Source organism: Medicago sativa, chromosome 5 (assembly GCF_051527215.1).
Source record: "Medicago sativa cultivar Bolivia chromosome 5, Bolivia_mono, whole genome shotgun sequence".
In the NCBI taxonomy this organism is placed as follows: domain Eukaryota; kingdom Viridiplantae; phylum Streptophyta; class Magnoliopsida; order Fabales; family Fabaceae; genus Medicago; species Medicago sativa.
In genome coordinates this window covers 12,913,661-12,929,694 of record NC_140753.1, presented here as the reverse complement: position 1 = coordinate 12,929,694, position 16,034 = coordinate 12,913,661, and the positions used below count along the sequence as shown (strand labels likewise).

The 16,034-nt window shown below is 34.1% G+C and overlaps 2 protein-coding genes and 1 pseudogene across 5 annotated transcripts; 1 reads left to right on the top strand and 2 right to left on the bottom strand.

Moving 5' to 3' along the window:
* Positions 1-1,339: 1,339 nt before the first annotated feature.
* On the bottom strand, positions 1,340-4,344 carry LOC146920179 (rac-like GTP-binding protein RHO1). Of its 3 annotated transcripts, none has more exons than XM_085713601.1 (8): positions 4,168-4,344; positions 3,865-4,071; positions 2,937-3,024; positions 2,738-2,847; positions 2,514-2,577; positions 1,908-1,972; positions 1,754-1,819; positions 1,340-1,664 (listed from the first exon to the last, which is right to left on the bottom strand). In XM_085713601.1, exons 2-8 carry the CDS (start codon positions 3,961-3,963, stop codon positions 1,563-1,565), a joined length of 594 nt encoding a protein of 197 aa, XP_085569727.1. In that variant the 5' UTR covers positions 3,964-4,071; positions 4,168-4,344; the 3' UTR covers positions 1,340-1,562. The 3 variants fall into 3 exon arrangements, with proteins under 3 accessions (XP_085569727.1, XP_085569729.1, XP_085569728.1); XM_085713603.1 differs by having other exon boundaries at positions 4,234-4,344; XM_085713602.1 differs by having other exon boundaries at positions 4,280-4,344.
* A 2,433-nt stretch (positions 4,345-6,777) lies between these two features.
* On the top strand, positions 6,778-11,444 carry LOC146920178 (beta-galactosidase 13-like; annotated as a pseudogene). The gene is made up of 15 exons (XR_015011098.1): positions 6,778-6,816; positions 6,912-7,022; positions 7,428-7,494; positions 7,587-7,679; positions 7,787-7,987; positions 8,078-8,163; positions 8,262-8,489; positions 8,546-8,724; positions 8,798-8,908; positions 9,128-9,235; positions 9,332-9,439; positions 9,713-9,818; positions 10,027-10,173; positions 10,284-10,620; positions 10,732-11,444. The product of XR_015011098.1 is annotated as a beta-galactosidase 13-like (transcript).
* LOC146920177 (3-dehydroquinate synthase) lies at positions 11,108-16,026 on the bottom strand. Its single transcript, XM_085713597.1, has 8 exons — positions 15,663-16,026; positions 14,579-14,729; positions 14,320-14,487; positions 13,951-14,177; positions 13,287-13,410; positions 11,763-11,825; positions 11,531-11,674; positions 11,108-11,443 (listed from the first exon to the last, which is right to left on the bottom strand). Exons 1-8 carry the CDS (start codon positions 15,977-15,979, stop codon positions 11,312-11,314), a joined length of 1,326 nt encoding a protein of 441 aa, XP_085569723.1. The 5' UTR covers positions 15,980-16,026; the 3' UTR covers positions 11,108-11,311.
* Positions 16,027-16,034: the final 8 nt, after the last annotated feature.

The following is a 16,034-nucleotide window of genomic DNA, read 5'->3' as shown; positions in this document are numbered from 1 at the left end:
TGGATAGGCATGAATGGAATTTGGGTATTTATTTGGGGTGTTGAGTTACAGCAGTGCCAGTGCTGTATATAGCGAATTTTTATCCATTGAAGCAAACCACTTGATTTCCTGACTTGTGGAAAAGCGGCAAATTCTTTTAATACTTGAGGGTGTGACAAAATGTTTACAAATGCAAGAGTACATGAAATTGAGGGTCGTGCTTAAATAAAACGAAAGTGAGAATTAGTACCTCACATATGTTTTTACAAGAAGTGGCAATGGAATTTAACGGTTAAACACGAATGGTGGTTTAGTATTCCTATATTAAAATATTATATGTTGCTGCATATATTTCATTTTCCTATATTTTTGGCTAGGTCTTTTGCTAGGGTAATCTATGAATGTTTTTAGGCGAAAACAATCCAATCTATATAGACATTATTTTGTAATGTGAAATCTTGGTGAAAACAATCATCAAATCTAGTCTCGTTTGTGCTCACGCAAACTATGGTAGGTCTTCCCTATGCTAGTTAAGTGAAGTTCTCAGGCAAGGTAAAAAGGAAGAGGGTGGAGTGGAAGGTTAAAAATCACTTTTGGAAAAAATGTAATAATAACTACACAATTTTTGGGTTTTTACTGGAGTTGAAGCACAAACAATGACGTCTCATTTTTCCTTGTTCGGCTTGATCTGGTCCACTGCTAATGCCATATAAATTTTGTATTTAGTTAGGAGATTATTATCATGCTGACTACTGTGTTGAAAACTTTTTTGTCTTCGTGGTTTTGATTGATTTCTCACATTATGGCCAACAGCAGTTTGCAAAGGTTGCAGAGGAATGCTGCCTTTGTCTTGAAACTTGCATTATATATTGTGATCGTTTTGTGATGAAAGACTTATTTTGTTATAAGCACCATGTTATTCTATGGAGAATGGAGCTCAATTTAACCACGAGGATCGTAGTTAAATTTAAAATATGCCAACTTAACATTCGTAAGAACAAACTGATTAAAATACATCTATTTTAATTTGTAGGAATTTTGCTTTTTCTCAACTCTTTGGTAAAGTCTACTGTACTAAGAAAGAAGTCAACGTAATTACCGACACATTAGTTGAGATGACTACATTTTCAAATTTATGATCATGTTATCATTTATACGACACAATTTTGACTTTTAGTAATATATGTATTGTTTTTCTTTTGTAAAAGTGTTTTTAGCCAATGCTCACCATGAACTGGTCATTTTTAGAAGATGCGAGAAAACAAGGGAACTGCTCCAGAATAACCAAATGACAAGAAATGTCGTTTGTACTAACTAGTATATTTCAATTTAATAGTACATCAATAAAAACTTAAAAAAATATGGGAAGCATGAAATGCAAATTTAACTATTAGAGTTGACAATAATAATTCATAGAAAGCAAAACATTAAGCCACCTTATGCTTCAAGGAGATCTAGAGTATTTGTCTGAAAGAACACCCACACAGACTCTCCAACTTCTTCAATAACAAAGAAAATGATGAAAAGAAGGGGAGGGGAATACAGGTAGAACAAAGGACAATCAAATGTTTACACCTAGTGAATTACAATATTGAACAGGCCTTTTGTGCTTTATTCTTCTTTTTCTTCTGCTTTGGTGGTTGAAGGACAACTCTTATGGCTGCGTCAAACACCGCCTTCACGTTCTGCAATAAATACATCCAACAAACTTAAACTTCACATTAAATTAACCATTGTGAATTAGAAGAATCAAATTAATCAGAAAACCATATACCTCCTGTGATTTTGAACTGCATTCAATGTAAGCTGGTGCATTAATCAGCTTCCTCAGCTCTTCTCCCTTTAATAGGACCCACATGTCAGATTTAATTTAATATACATTTAACAAGTAAACTACTAGATCCTAGAGTAGCAGAATAAAAAATCACCTGAGCTGTGGTAATGGGAACGGCACCAGGATGGTCTATGCAGAACTGCTTATCATCCCGAAGGTCTATCTCGATACAAATGACAAAATAATAGGAACTAAATATTAAGTCGAAAAAAACTGGTACACTGATCAGGAAACTAGCACAACCATTTGTCTAACTGGAAGCTAACAAAACTACTCGATGGGAGATTATTCGAAAATATTTAATACAAATCTGGAGACAAGGAAACCCCAATTGCAGATACAATGTATGGATAAAACTAAAACAAACCAGAAAGGCAGAAACATCAAAACATTGACCAAAACTGATGTATCAGATACCAGTAGAAAAACAATGGTGATGAAAAACAGAATCAAATAGAACGAAAATGAAATGCACCAGAAATCCCCCCTTCCCCCTAGCAAACAAAAAGAACCGGTTCAGCAGTTAGCCAGTTCGACAAATGGAAACTTCTAAAGATATCTACATCATCAATATAGTTGATTATGAAATGCATGGGGCTATGTGATTTCATCATAGAAAAAACCCTGATTAATACCATATATAAATATGGGGAAGATGGCATCAACATATCGATATCACATTATGCAGCAATTAACATACCAAGCTTTGTTCCAACCAGAATTATGGGGACACCAGGTGCATAATGCTTCAACTCTGGAATCCACTGAAAATGAAACAAGCACGTGTGATGTATCAGTAATTTCTCATACACTAAACATTCTACTAACATATAACACAACCCGTATATATTGTTCACCACAGATAAACCAAAATACATAAAAAAACACAAGGGACACCAAAGCAAAATGGGAACAAGAAAGCACCTTTTTGGAGACATTTTCATAACTGGCTTTGCTTATGAGAGAGAAAGCCAATATGAAAACATCGGCACCACGGTAACTCAAAGGTCTTAATCTGTTATAATCCTCTTGCCCTGTTCCACAAATAAACATAATAAATCCAGAAAGAACCTCCCAAATAACAAAAATCCACCAAAATATAAATAAAATAACAAGCCATTACCAGCAGTATCCCACAAACCCAGATTCACAATACTTCCATTAACAACCACATTCGCACTGAAATTGTCAAAAACTGTCGGCACATAATCCTGTTTCCAACCAAAAAGCAAGTTCGACAAAATAAATTGATAATCCAGTAAATTCACAAATCAATATCATCGTCAACACAAACTCAGCCCAACTTTTAATTCCAACAATTACACATAAACTCAAAACCAAAATCTCACATTATATCCATTTCAACCTTTACATCAAACACTAAATGTATCATTTCAAATCACAATTTACATACCCAGTTGCCTTACAAAGTACTTTCCATACCAAATTTGAAATTTACATGACTTTAAATATAATCTAAACACCCAAATTTTAAATTCAACAAACTCAACCCAATTACATATAAATTCCAAACCAAAATCCCACATTGTATCCATTTCAACCTTTAGGGTGTGTTTGGGAAGAGGGTTTGGGAAGGGAAGGGAGGGGAGGGCTCACATTCCTTTTTTAATTTAAAGACATTATAAAATGATTTTTAAAAAATTGAATGAACAACATGATAAATGATCATATACTACTTCAAAAACACTTAATTTATCTTAAAAACACATTTTACATTGTTCGTAATTTAAAAAATAAAAGTGAGCCCTCCCCTCCCTTCCCCTCCTAAACCCTCTTCCCAAACACACCCTTAAATTAACATCCAACCCATCATTCCAAATCATAATTTACATACTCGGTTGCCTTACAAAGCATTTTCCATGCCAGATTTCAAATTTACAAGAATTTAAATATAAACCAAACGCCGAAAAATCAAAATTTTCAATTCAAAGTTGAAAAAGCCAGGAATTTAAACACAACCCAGATACCCAAAAATAAAAATTTGAAATTGAAAAATTGAAGAAAAAAGAAAAAGGAGAAGAATGACAAACCGTGGGGAAAGTATTGCTGGTGTAAGAAATCAACAAACAAGTTTTTCCAACAGCTCCATCACCAACAGTAACACATTTAATAAACCTAGAAGCACTCATCTTGAAAAATGAAATACCCAAAATAGCCTCAGATCTTCACCTGAGGACAGTTCCCCTCCTCCAGTACTTTCTTCTTATTCTTCTTCTCTTTCAATTACTATCACACATCTAACAAAAACAAACACAATGAGAACAAAATAGAATAAAAATTAAGAAAGAAATGCAGAAAATGCAGAAAGAAAGAAAGAAAGAAAAAGAACGAACCCTAATTGAGAAAATGCAGAATTGGGAAATTTGGGGAAAAAAAGAAGGAAATGAGGAAACCCTAACCCTGTGAGAGAAGAAGGCAATTAACGAAGAAAGAAAGAGAAAGAACCTATTTGGAAGCTGAGAGTGTGATTTTAGCGTTGAACCGTTCGTTTCGTTGTTAACACAAGCTTCCAACTATTTCGTATATCCTCTTATTTTTATTATTTTATTTCCTTTTTTGAACGAAGTTGTGATTTTTTTTACTTGAAAATGTAAATGTCCTTATTATTATTATTGATTTCACGAACTTCTCGCAATGAAATTAGGATCCTTACTTATTAATTCATGGTCACGGACACTTTCTCATTTGTTATTATACTGTTAACACATGTTAATTAGTGATAGAAAAATGGGGGGGAGTATCCAAAAAAGAATAGAAAATGGGAGAGTCCAACTTTTATCTATATTTGGCTTATTAAAAATGCTAATAAAAGTCGCTGTTAGTTAAGAAAAAAAATTAATATAAATACTTCGATTGATATTTTTTAATGTAATCAAAATTTTACAAGTAAATAATGATATTTTGAGTGTAATTTTTCTTCTCATAATTAGTGTTTTAAGGACATTCATTAACATGTTTTTCTTTTAGAAGACACTAGTTAACATTACTCTTCATTTATTAAAAGAGAATCTAATTTTTTCAGTTATCTTTAAATTACAATTACAAAATGGATTTTTTAGGACATGCATGTGTAATCTACCCAATTCCTAATATTTAGGTTGAGTTAAATCTAATAGTATCAACGGGGTTTGGGTCTAACGGAAGATGTTAGACTCCCACAACATGTCGAATTAAAATTTGAATTACATGTGTTTATGTACCCGATTGTGCCTCGAATAAGATTAAGCTTTTTCTTATGTTACAAGATTAAAGTTATTTTTTTTAAGGAAAGATTAATGTTATTTAATTGTTCAATAATAATTATATATTTATTTTAATGTTGTAGCCTATTTAGAAATGAGATATGTAAGAGTGGATGACCTTTTTGCAAAAGACATTTATTTGGGACCTTGAAGTATGATCTACATCAATGTCATTTATTCTCTTCGATGCCAATTTAGATGGATTGTTTCGCTTCTTAAAAATAATATTTATACGGAAAGTTTAACATTGAGTCAATTTTTTTTGGTAACAACAGTTAGATGAAATTAGTTTATCAAGTGAAATCATAGGAAGTGTAAACATTTCTCTAAAAGAACAATACATTAAAATTTACTAAGTTACAATAGTATCCCCCCCTTCTTTTTCAACAATGTCAGTGTATCTATCTATTTTATGGTACAACATGCCAGCATGTTGTGGTACTGGCCACAGAGGCATTCTTGTATGGACACAAATACAAATGAATAGTATTTGGTCACACACACATCAAAAACCATTTTCTCAAAAGGCTAAATCATTTTATTATCAATTTCTTTTTTATTATTAAAAAAATTCTTTTGATGTATGTGTATCCAAACACTATACATTTATATTTGTGACCATGATAGACTTTCTCCTGGCCACATATACAGGTTTAGACCAAACATCATTATTTAATTAAGCTTTATAAAAGAAATCATTATTTAATTAGTAATGTCGGGAGGATAAGAAATGTCAACCAACAAACTGACTTTACCGTTTTGATTGATGATTGATCATAAATTACTTCAAAAAAAAAATTTGAATCATATTTCAAAACTTTTACCTCCAGTTTTCCTGTTTCCTATGTTAGCCTTCGGGCAGCACTTGGGTGCCATTAATGGCACCATGACATTGAATCCTGGCCACACAACACATCATGGGGAGCATCTTGGCCATACAACACATATTAATGTCACCTTTGTATGGCTAGGATTTAATGGTACCGTGACATTAATGTCACTGAAGTATTTCCCGTTAGCCTTCAAACATATGTGTGAATTATTAGCAAGAAAAAGTAAAAGCAATATAAAGAGTTGTTGGATCGAACGGTACAAAACTCTTTAAGTAACGTTGAGTTTGAATGCAAGTGCACAATATTATAACTCTTAATAAACATGTTCACGGATTTGATCTCTGGAGGTCAGTGCGTATGAAAAATACACATTAGAAGATGTCGACATCTTAAATAGATATTCATACCTGCACAATAATTAATCTCTAGCTTTAGGTTGGAGGATACCTAAACAACCAAAAAGTTAAAACAGATGCATGCGAGGATATCTAATTTAAATATTTGTATAAAAAAAAATATAAGACTAGCTAGTGAAGTGCATATGACCTGAAACTTGATCTACGTGCAAATTAAGGCTTCAATTATGTGCATCATGAGTAAGTAGTTTGATACAAAAATTCCCCACACCATTTTCGAATTTTTGTTGAGTGACCAAGTCAGATTCACAAACTAGCCAACGTTCCTTATCCTCCAACCAAATATAGCAAGTGTGAGCGACATTAATTTTCCAAAGAGAGAAAATAACAAAAATTGTAAGAAAATCAGTGGAAGCATGTCAAACACACAATAAAACACCGAAGTTTTCTCTGAAGTCACATAATTGAAACACTAATTCTTGAATCAAATATCATATACTCAAACATCAAAATATGATGTTTGGAACATTCATGAACCTGTGCATGGCCAAGTAATGTCTGCATATCTTTTAAGACCAAATTTGATATATTTACTTGGATTGTAATAAACTATTGTTAACATATTAGTATTTGTTATTACATGCAGTTCAATTTTGAAGGAAATTATGATTTAATAAAATTTATAAAGATGATTGGGGAGCATGATATGTATGTAACACTTAGTTGGTCCATTCATTGAGGCAGAATGGAATTATGGGTAAGGCAATGTTCTTTGTTGATTCAAATTTTTGTCCAAATACTAACGAAGGTTGAGTCAAACAGAAAGGTTATTCATCCTATGTGACAAACCACGAGTTGAACTTTGTTGATAGAGACATTTACATTTATCGTGTGATGCATTCTTGAGCAAGATTGACTCTGTATGAGAAGACCTGTGAGTTCATCCAAATATTTGAATTAATAACACCGATCTTTGTAAATCTTGTTCAACTAATTTAAGCTAAAGATTAAAGGAGTTGAAAAAGTTGACGATTCAAGGTTCAAACCATGGTGAAAGAGAAAACACTAACCTAACAATTAATATGCTGACATTTGTCTATCCAATTTTATTTTTTCTTACCACGAATTTTTCCTAAATCTTGTTTTATTGGTTACTTTTCAGAGGATTACCAATATGGCTAAGAGAAATTCCCAACATAACATTCAGATCAGATAATCAACCTGTCATGGTGGTTTCTCTAACTCATGCTCACATATCAGTTTCATAATTTCTTCTCAAAAAAGCAAAAGCGACCTTAAAATACCATGTAAATATATGCAGTACCATATGGAACAATTCACCAAAATGATCATAAAGAAGATGAGGGATGAGAAGCTTTTTTCCTCTCAAGGAGGTTCAATTATTTTGTCACAGGTTAACAATTGGAGATAAAAAAAAGCAGTTCAAAAAAAGTATGTGAAATTCATTTATATCTTTGTTGACTACATTATATTTACGTTTCATCATTGTTGATTTGACAGATTGAAAATGAATAGACAACTATTCAACAGGCATACAAAGAACACTGCATGCGATATGTTCAATGGGCAGGAAACATGACTGTAGGACTAGATACTGGAGTTCCATGGATCATGTGGAAGCAAGTGAATGCTCCAGGACCAGTGGTAGGTTCATTCAATATTCCTCTTTGAAAGAAAGGCACACTGGCTAACTATTACATGGTAAAAAATACGGATGTCCAAGCTTTAGCGTTAAATTTTGTGTGAAAATCCAAATAACATCCCTCCGATAACATCTTATATCTTTTGAAGTATTATGGTGGAACAAAATTTTGGGAGAACATCGTCTTCTTTTGTGACAACTCAATACTATGATGAAGCTCCTATTGACGAATATGGTTAGGCACGTTGGACTTGACCCTTTATAAAAATTATAGTACACCATTCAACTTTCTAGATGTCCAACCTTATGTGCTTTTGCATGTGATATTCATAGGTCTACCAAGGGAACCAAAATGGAGTCACCTTAGAGACTTGCATGATGCTTTAAAACTTCGCCAGAAAGCATTGCTATGGGGAATGCATGTGCTGCTTTCTTATCCAACAACAACACCCTTTTGCGATCAACTGTGGAATTCAGAGGTGTTAAGTATTACCTTCCTCCATGTTCTATAAGCGGACTTCCTGATTGCAAAACAATTGTATACAATACAAGGATGGTAGTGTACAAGTGCCAAAAACTATTGTTGGTAAATTTTCATGCAACTTTTCTCGAAAAAGATTTGTTTCACAATTCAATCCAAGAAATTACAAGAAATCAAAGGTTGCTAATAAACTCCAATTGACAATGGTTAAAGAGATAATTCCTACTCCAGATGTTTCTCAACTTAAATCAAGGGAGCCTTTAGAGCACTTCAGCGCAACCAAGGATACCACTGACTATCTATGGTTTATGACAAGGTAAATGACTCACTAACCCTTACCATTACCACAATATCAACATGATTAATTATTGTTGATAAATCTTCTGGTGTTTAAAATTGGAAAAAGCTGACTTACCCTTGAGGAAAACTACAAGTCCGGTTCTCGAAGTACGTTCTCTAGGTCATATTTTGCATGCATTTGTTAATGGTGAATATATAGGTAATATTCTCTCTGATCATAATATTTTCATCTAAGTTTAGAAAGAATTAATTCTTCAAGTTAAACTCAAAACCTCATCTTCGATAAGCTTTGACATGAACAAGCTTGATAAGAGAGGAGAGAAACTACCTTTATCTTGGGATGCAATAACAGGATGCAGTAGAGTGCTTCTATTTATGCATTTGTTTAATCTCTCAAATTTCTAATTTTTTATTATAGGATCTGGGAATGGAAACAATATAGAAGGGTTTTAACTTCAAAAAACCAATATCCTTGAGACCATGAGTTAATAACATATCAATCTTAGGGGCAACTGTTGGATTCCCTGTAATGATATCAAAACGTATACTTTACTCTTTCATTTGTCATTCTATTTTCTCAAGCAGCATACTCATAAATGTGTTTTTTTTTTAATCAATTTAGGATAGTGGATCATATTTAGAGCACATGGTCGTCGGGGTCCGCACAGTCTCACTACATGGCCTTAACAGTGGTGCTATTGATCTGTCATACGCTGAATGGTCGCATAAGGCGAGACTATAACATTGTTACCAATCGCGGATGGCAAAAAATAGCAGTTTGTTTAAATTCCGATATGTAACAATATATCACTGTTGTAGTTAAAATTTTACAATATTATGTACTAAATAGCATATTGCATAATAATAGCGATTTGTTCAAATTCCGCTATGTTATAGCACTATAGCCGCTATTTAACAACAGTGGTATAAGAACTTCACAATTATAATGATTACCAAATGGATGATTTTGATACATGTATTCAAGTTATGGCTTGTGCTGCAGGTAGGTTTAGATGGTGAAAAACTCAACATTTTCACAGAACAAGGTTCACACAAGTTTGAATGGACCAAAGTTAACAAGGGACCAACTCTTGCTCTAACATGGTACAATGTACTCCTGTTTCTTAAAACATATTTACATAGAAAAGTAGTATGTGGATTTGAAAGTGAATTGATATGTAATAAAGAACCAATATCCAATACATTCTTTCAACAACAATAACCAAGCATTTTTCCACTGATTGGGGTTGGCTACATGGATCAGACTACACTATAATGTTCAATACTTTCTTTCAATAACATATTTTCATCAATGACATACTAACTTTGATGCTCCCGAAGGAAATAATCATGTTGCCATTCAAATGGAAACTATGTCCAAAGGAATGGTTTGGGTGAATGGGAAAAGCATCGGTCGTTACTGGACATCATAACTTTCTTCTCTAGGAAAGCCTTCTCAGCCAGTGTAAGTAATGTGCAATTACCATAGTAATTGTCTAAAACTCTAAATTACACGCATGCAGTGATGATGAAGTTGAAGCTAAACTCTTCTTTACATGTTTTGTTTTCACAAATATATCACATTCCAAGGGGGTTTTGCAGCAAAAGAAGAATCTTCTGGTTGTATTAGAGGAAATGGGAGGGAAGCTAGGTGGTATAGAGATTCTAACTGTTAACAGAGACACAATTTGTCGCATAGCAGGGGGAAATTATCCTGCAAGACATGAGAGCAGAGATAAGGATGTGATAAAGACCAATGTGGACACCCCAAAACTAGCAGCAAACTTGGTATGTTTGGACAATAAAACAATCACACAAGTGGATTTTGCAAGTTATGGCGATCCATTGGGAAACTGTGGACATTTCCTTGGAGAATGCAATGCACCAAATAGCCAAAACATTGTGGAACAGGTTAACACAGTTTTTCTTTCCTTCTTTAGTTTTTCTTCTCTCACACATAGGCATGCTATATATGTCTGCATATTTCTTTCTACATGTAACTTTCTTATTCTCATTGAACAGTACTGCTTAGGAAAGACAAAATGTACAGTACCCGTAGACACTAACATTTTCGACAAGCAAGGAAATACTTGTCCTGGAAGTCCAAAGACTCTAGCCATTCAAGCGCATTGTGGTCATAAGAATGTGCGATCACATATGTCAACTTGAGTGAGTTAGATTCTGAAGAAGGAAGCTTCAGAAATTTTTGGCACTCCTTTAGCTGTTTATGAATATAACTAGGCTTTAATTTGACTGGTTAATACCACATTTTGTATTTTTTAACTGCTACTTGAACAAGAGATTAATTTTATATCCTACAAGTTTAGGTTTACGACTTAATTACACCCTCCCTCAAAAAGAAAAACACAGTTTCATCAATAATTTAAGCAACAAAAAGGACAAAAATGACTTGATCATTATTGATTATACCTCAACTTCTAATAATACAACTTTGTAAGAATTCTTGACTATATAATGGGGACCATGAGTGTCATCCCAAGTACAGAGGAAAAATACAAGTGAGGTTATCACAACATACACACATTCACTATAAATTACAAAGAATTGCATATAGCAGCAGTAAAAACATCGAGCTGAAAGATCAAGATTTACAGAATGCATGAAGTGTATCATCTAGAGCCTTTCTGTCATATTCTCCCGTGAAAACGCAATTTCCTAGAGAACCTTTTAGAAGGATAAGTCTCAACAATCCATCTGCTACCTTCTTATCAACCTGATATACCAATATAAATGAACTTTTAGTCAACAGTAGAAGCAAATTTAGCATTAAGAGTATTGAAACTGAAGCATCATTCCATACCGCCATGACAGATTTAAACATGTCCACAGTCATCATTTCAGGAGGCACAATTGGTAACTTAGCCTGTTTTAAAATGTCACTAACTCGCTTCACAATAGAATCATCAATCCAACCGAGGCGGTATGACATGTCAACAGCCATTACCTGTGAACATTGACATAAAATTTCCCTCAGAATAGAAATAAATGTAGGTGTAGTTCATAGTTTTATTTTAAAAAATATATATTTATACCGTGCCAGCTGCAACAGCCTCTCCATGAAGCCACTGCCCATAGCCAACGCTAGTTTCTATTGCCTAAAAAAGGTGCCATGACAAAGAACATTAAAATCAGAGAAGTAAATTTACTGATAAAGAAAATGCAGAAACAATTTTTGTTACTATTTAGATGAAAACAACTTGCACAGCAAACAAACATGCATTCTTAGATTTTTTATCATTATATTTTAAAAACATACATAAGTAGGCTGAGAAATTATGGGGGCAGAAAGACAATATAACACGAAATGGGGCATGAGTGATAAATTAATCAAAACAGTAATAACTAAAATACATCTTATTCATAACATTTTCTTTATTCTAACAGGGATGAAGCCTTGAGACAGCTTAAACAACATTTATTGAAGGCGCAGGAATCTATGAAAAAGTATGCTGACCGGAAAAGGAGAAATCTATCTTTTGAAAAGGGGGAATGGGTGTTTCTCAAGTTGCGCCCGCACCGGCAGCAAACCATAGCAAGAAGGATAAATCAGAAGTTAGGGCCCAGGTTCTTCGGCCCTTTTCCGGTGGTGGAAAGAATAGGATCTGTATTGTATAAATTACAACTGCCTGAGGGTGCCACAGTTCACCCGGTTTTCCATATATCTCAGCTTAAAAAGGCTATAGGGAACTATGTTGCCACAACAGACTTGCCAGAAGAGTTGGAGGTTGAGCCTGGGGACATCGAGGAACCTGAACAGTTGTTGGCTTCAAGGGAAGTCGTAAAGGATGGTCAGCATATTAAACAATGGATGGTGAAGTGGAAAGAGCAGAAGAAGACACTACTTGGGAGAATGAGACCTTGTTGCAAAGTCAATTTCCCAATCTGAGCCTTGAGGACAAGACTGCTTGCGACGGAGGGAGTATTGATAGGACTCATGGGCCTGATCCAGACTTTCATGTGGATACGGGTGCGGACCCTCATAGGCCAGCTGTTTGGAAAGTGTATGTCAGGAAAAGGAAGGGGGGTATAGGGAAGAATTAGTTACAATTGGTGAGGTGGCATGAATATCCGCTAGGTGGTTAGAGGAGAGAGTAATGGGGTGATGGGGAGTTGTGAGGATTATTCATGTTTTGGGATACTTTGTTGGTTAGGAGATTTATCTTTTATCTCTGGTAGGAGTCATAGACTCTGGAATTTTCCCTTAGTTATTCCTTTTCTTGGGGTAAGAGCGATTTACTCAATTTCCCATCAATAAAATTGCTTTTACATTGATGCTTGAGTTCTGAGTTTCTATCACCATGTTTGATTAAATTGACTATTGATTTCAATCATGCTAAAATAAGATTGTACACCATCTAATATTTATTAAATTGATAACATTGCTACACTAATTCTTTTTCATTATTTTGACAATTTTATACTTGATAATGAAGACATACAAATGTATAGCCTAGGTTATAAATATTTCATACATCAAGAAAGCAAAGGATTGTCTTCACAGCAAAGATTTCAAAGTTTTGCATCCAAATAATATAATAAACAGTAAAACTACTCACATGGCCAAATGTATGACCCAAATTCAATGTAGCCCTGACTCCACCTTCTCTCTCATCCAAGGACACAACCTCGGCCTTGTTTTCACATGATCGCTTTATAGCATATGCCAGTGCATTAGGATCTCTGCAATGGATGCCGATAATTTGTAAAAGTTGGAAGAGTAATAGAGCATTATAAAGGCAATTGGACAACATTAAGATGAAAAAAGATAGACAAACAAGAAATACGGTAACACTAATACACAATAATGTACAGATACTACGAAAATGGTATAGTTTTAGGAACTTTGCATCCTATTGAGTAAGGGAGCACCACATGGAAATTGAGCTATGACAGGAAAATGATATCTAGATGATTTTTATTTTTTACATATATGAATACAGAAATTTAATTTAATAGATGTTATCATACTCATACCCCTATTTTAATTTTCTTTTAAAAAACTGTAGTAGTGGTATATAGTAGCACATTAGATACTCATATTTGTACATGTGCAACATAGTTAACATGTAATGAGAAGTCAAAAAGGCCAAGCTAGAGATGCCTTTTCCAGCCAAAAGTACATTTCCCATGTAATATGTAACTGTGTAACAGAGATGGAAGAAGCTAGTAATAGGAGCGAAAGCTTGTTACATAGTTACACAACTCAAAGTAAGATTTTACCTGGCCATTAATGCCTGCATATTTTTCTCTTGCCACTCAAAAAATTCTGTATCCCTAATGAGCCCATACTTTATAACTTCTGCAAACCCTGATGCCAGTTCCCTCTCTGGTAATGTATCTAATGTGTTTGTGTCTATAAGCACACATTGAGGTTGGTAAAAAGCACCAATCAAGTTCTTCCCAAGGGGATGGTTTATACCAGTTTTGCCACCAACTGAAGAATCAACCTACAAACATAATACAAAATTCAATGAATATGGAAAAGGGATAATGTATGTATCATAGACTTGAACCATCAGGATAACACAGCGCATAACAATCTAATTAACATACATTGTGAAAAGAAATTTAAAAAGAGCAGCTTAAGACCTGTGCCATAACAGTGGTTGGAATCTGAATAAAATTAACACCACGTAGGAATGAAGCGGCAGCAAAGCCACACATGTCGCCAATCACACCACCTCCAAGGGCAACAAAAGTGCACCGCCGATCCAATCGAGACTCAATGGCCTTGTCAAACACTTTCATAAGAGTATCCTATCAGTTGAACACGCAATCAATTTTCACAACATTACCAAGAGTGTAAATAAACACAAAAAACCAATTCAAACACAAAATAAAGACTTACCATGTCCTTGTACTGCTCACCATCCGGTAAAATTACACTCTCAACAGAAACATTTGGGTTTCCACTTGTTAAAGCATCAACAACCTTGTCTAGATACAAAGGTGCAACCGTAGTGTTAGTGACGATAAGGACCTTCTTTCCATGGACATGCCTATTATTATAAACATAAAATAAAATCAGTTTTTCATCATAAAGTTTAATTCTCGTGCATGTTTGTAATTGAGTAGGAAACTATACAATTAGGGATGGCAAAAGGATCCACTACGTAAATTGTATAATACTGCACTTGTCCCTAAATATCTGAGCCTCTTGAGATATTTTCTCGTCTCTTTTTATAAGACTCGTTTCAAATTTTCAACTGCATCAACTATTTTTTTCACTGAAATACCCCTAATCATCATGTTACATATTTTTCCACAACTTCAAAAAAAAAAAAAAAAAAAAAAAAACACTATGATGATTATGAAAAGGAAATTGCTACTTAAAGTGAAAGGAAACCTCGCGTAAACATCACGATATCACAAAGTACCCCATGTATCACCCACAAGAAACTACCTCATGATCTCGCGTTTATTCCGAACAGCAACAAAGTCAATTGGTCAATTGTGTTTCGTGAACTATTCATGGTCAAAGCAACATAAACCAATTCTCTTGAAAACTTGTTAAACAATACCATTTGTCTATAAATTTAATATTATTGCCAACTTTCTTAATTAATGTGATTTAGTCAAACAAGGTTCTATATTTAGGGATGGATGAAGTATAATTTACACTACTCAATTAATTGTAGAGATTAATTTGCATATGCCGTCGGTGTAAAGCTTTTTTACACATGCATCAAATCAAATCACATTGTAATGCCACTCTTATAGGCTACTTCCTAAAATATCTTCAATAATATCTACATGGTGCAATTTAATTGGATACATACCTAAAAGTATACAACTTAAATCCTTAATTAAAAATTGAGAACGTGAAATTGCAACTGTAGCATGTCACTACTAATACTAATCATCAAACATAGGTTAAAATTGCAAATAAAAATTCTAAAAATTAAATTTTTAACGAAATTCATCACAATTACCTTTGAAGAAGTTCAGGTTTATTGAGCAACCCTGATCCGATATAAATGGGATAGCTCCGATTACCCAAATCAACGTTAACAATGGTGGGAACATCAGATTGGATTTTTGCTGGAAAGGGGTCCATGAGTTGAGAGGAACTAGCGCATATTGGTGACCTAAGAGGTGTAGAAAGAGAGATTTTTTTAGAAAAATGGTTGGTGGGGTGAGGGGAGAAAGAGTGGGGGTGTAGAAAGTTAGGATTTTGAAGGGAGGAGAGATGAATTGGTTGTTGTTTGACGGAGGGGGAGATGGAGAATTGGGTGGGTGTGGAAGCCATTGGAATTGAAATTTTGGTGGTTGGTGAATGTAGAATGTAACAAGAATATCAACAT

Coding starts and splice junctions, on each gene's coding strand:
- LOC146920179 (XM_085713601.1), bottom strand. CDS start 3,963: ATGAGTGCTTCTAGGTTTATTAAATGTGTTACTGTTGGTGATGGAGCT. Junction 3,025..3,864: donor CCAGCAATACTTTCCCCACG/GTTTGTCATTCT, acceptor GGTTGGAAACAG/GATTATGTGCCGACAGTTTT. Junction 2,848..2,936: donor GGGTTTGTGGGATACTGCTG/GTAATGGCTTGT, acceptor TTTGTGGAACAG/GGCAAGAGGATTATAACAGA.
- LOC146920177 (XM_085713597.1), bottom strand. CDS start 15,979: ATGGCTTCCACACCCACCCAATTCTCCATCTCCCCCTCCGTCAAACAA. Junction 14,730..15,662: donor AAACCTGAACTTCTTCAAAG/GTAATTGTGATG, acceptor TTATAATAATAG/GCATGTCCATGGAAAGAAGG. Junction 14,488..14,578: donor GTGAGCAGTACAAGGACATG/GTAAGTCTTTAT, acceptor TTCAACTGATAG/GATACTCTTATGAAAGTGTT.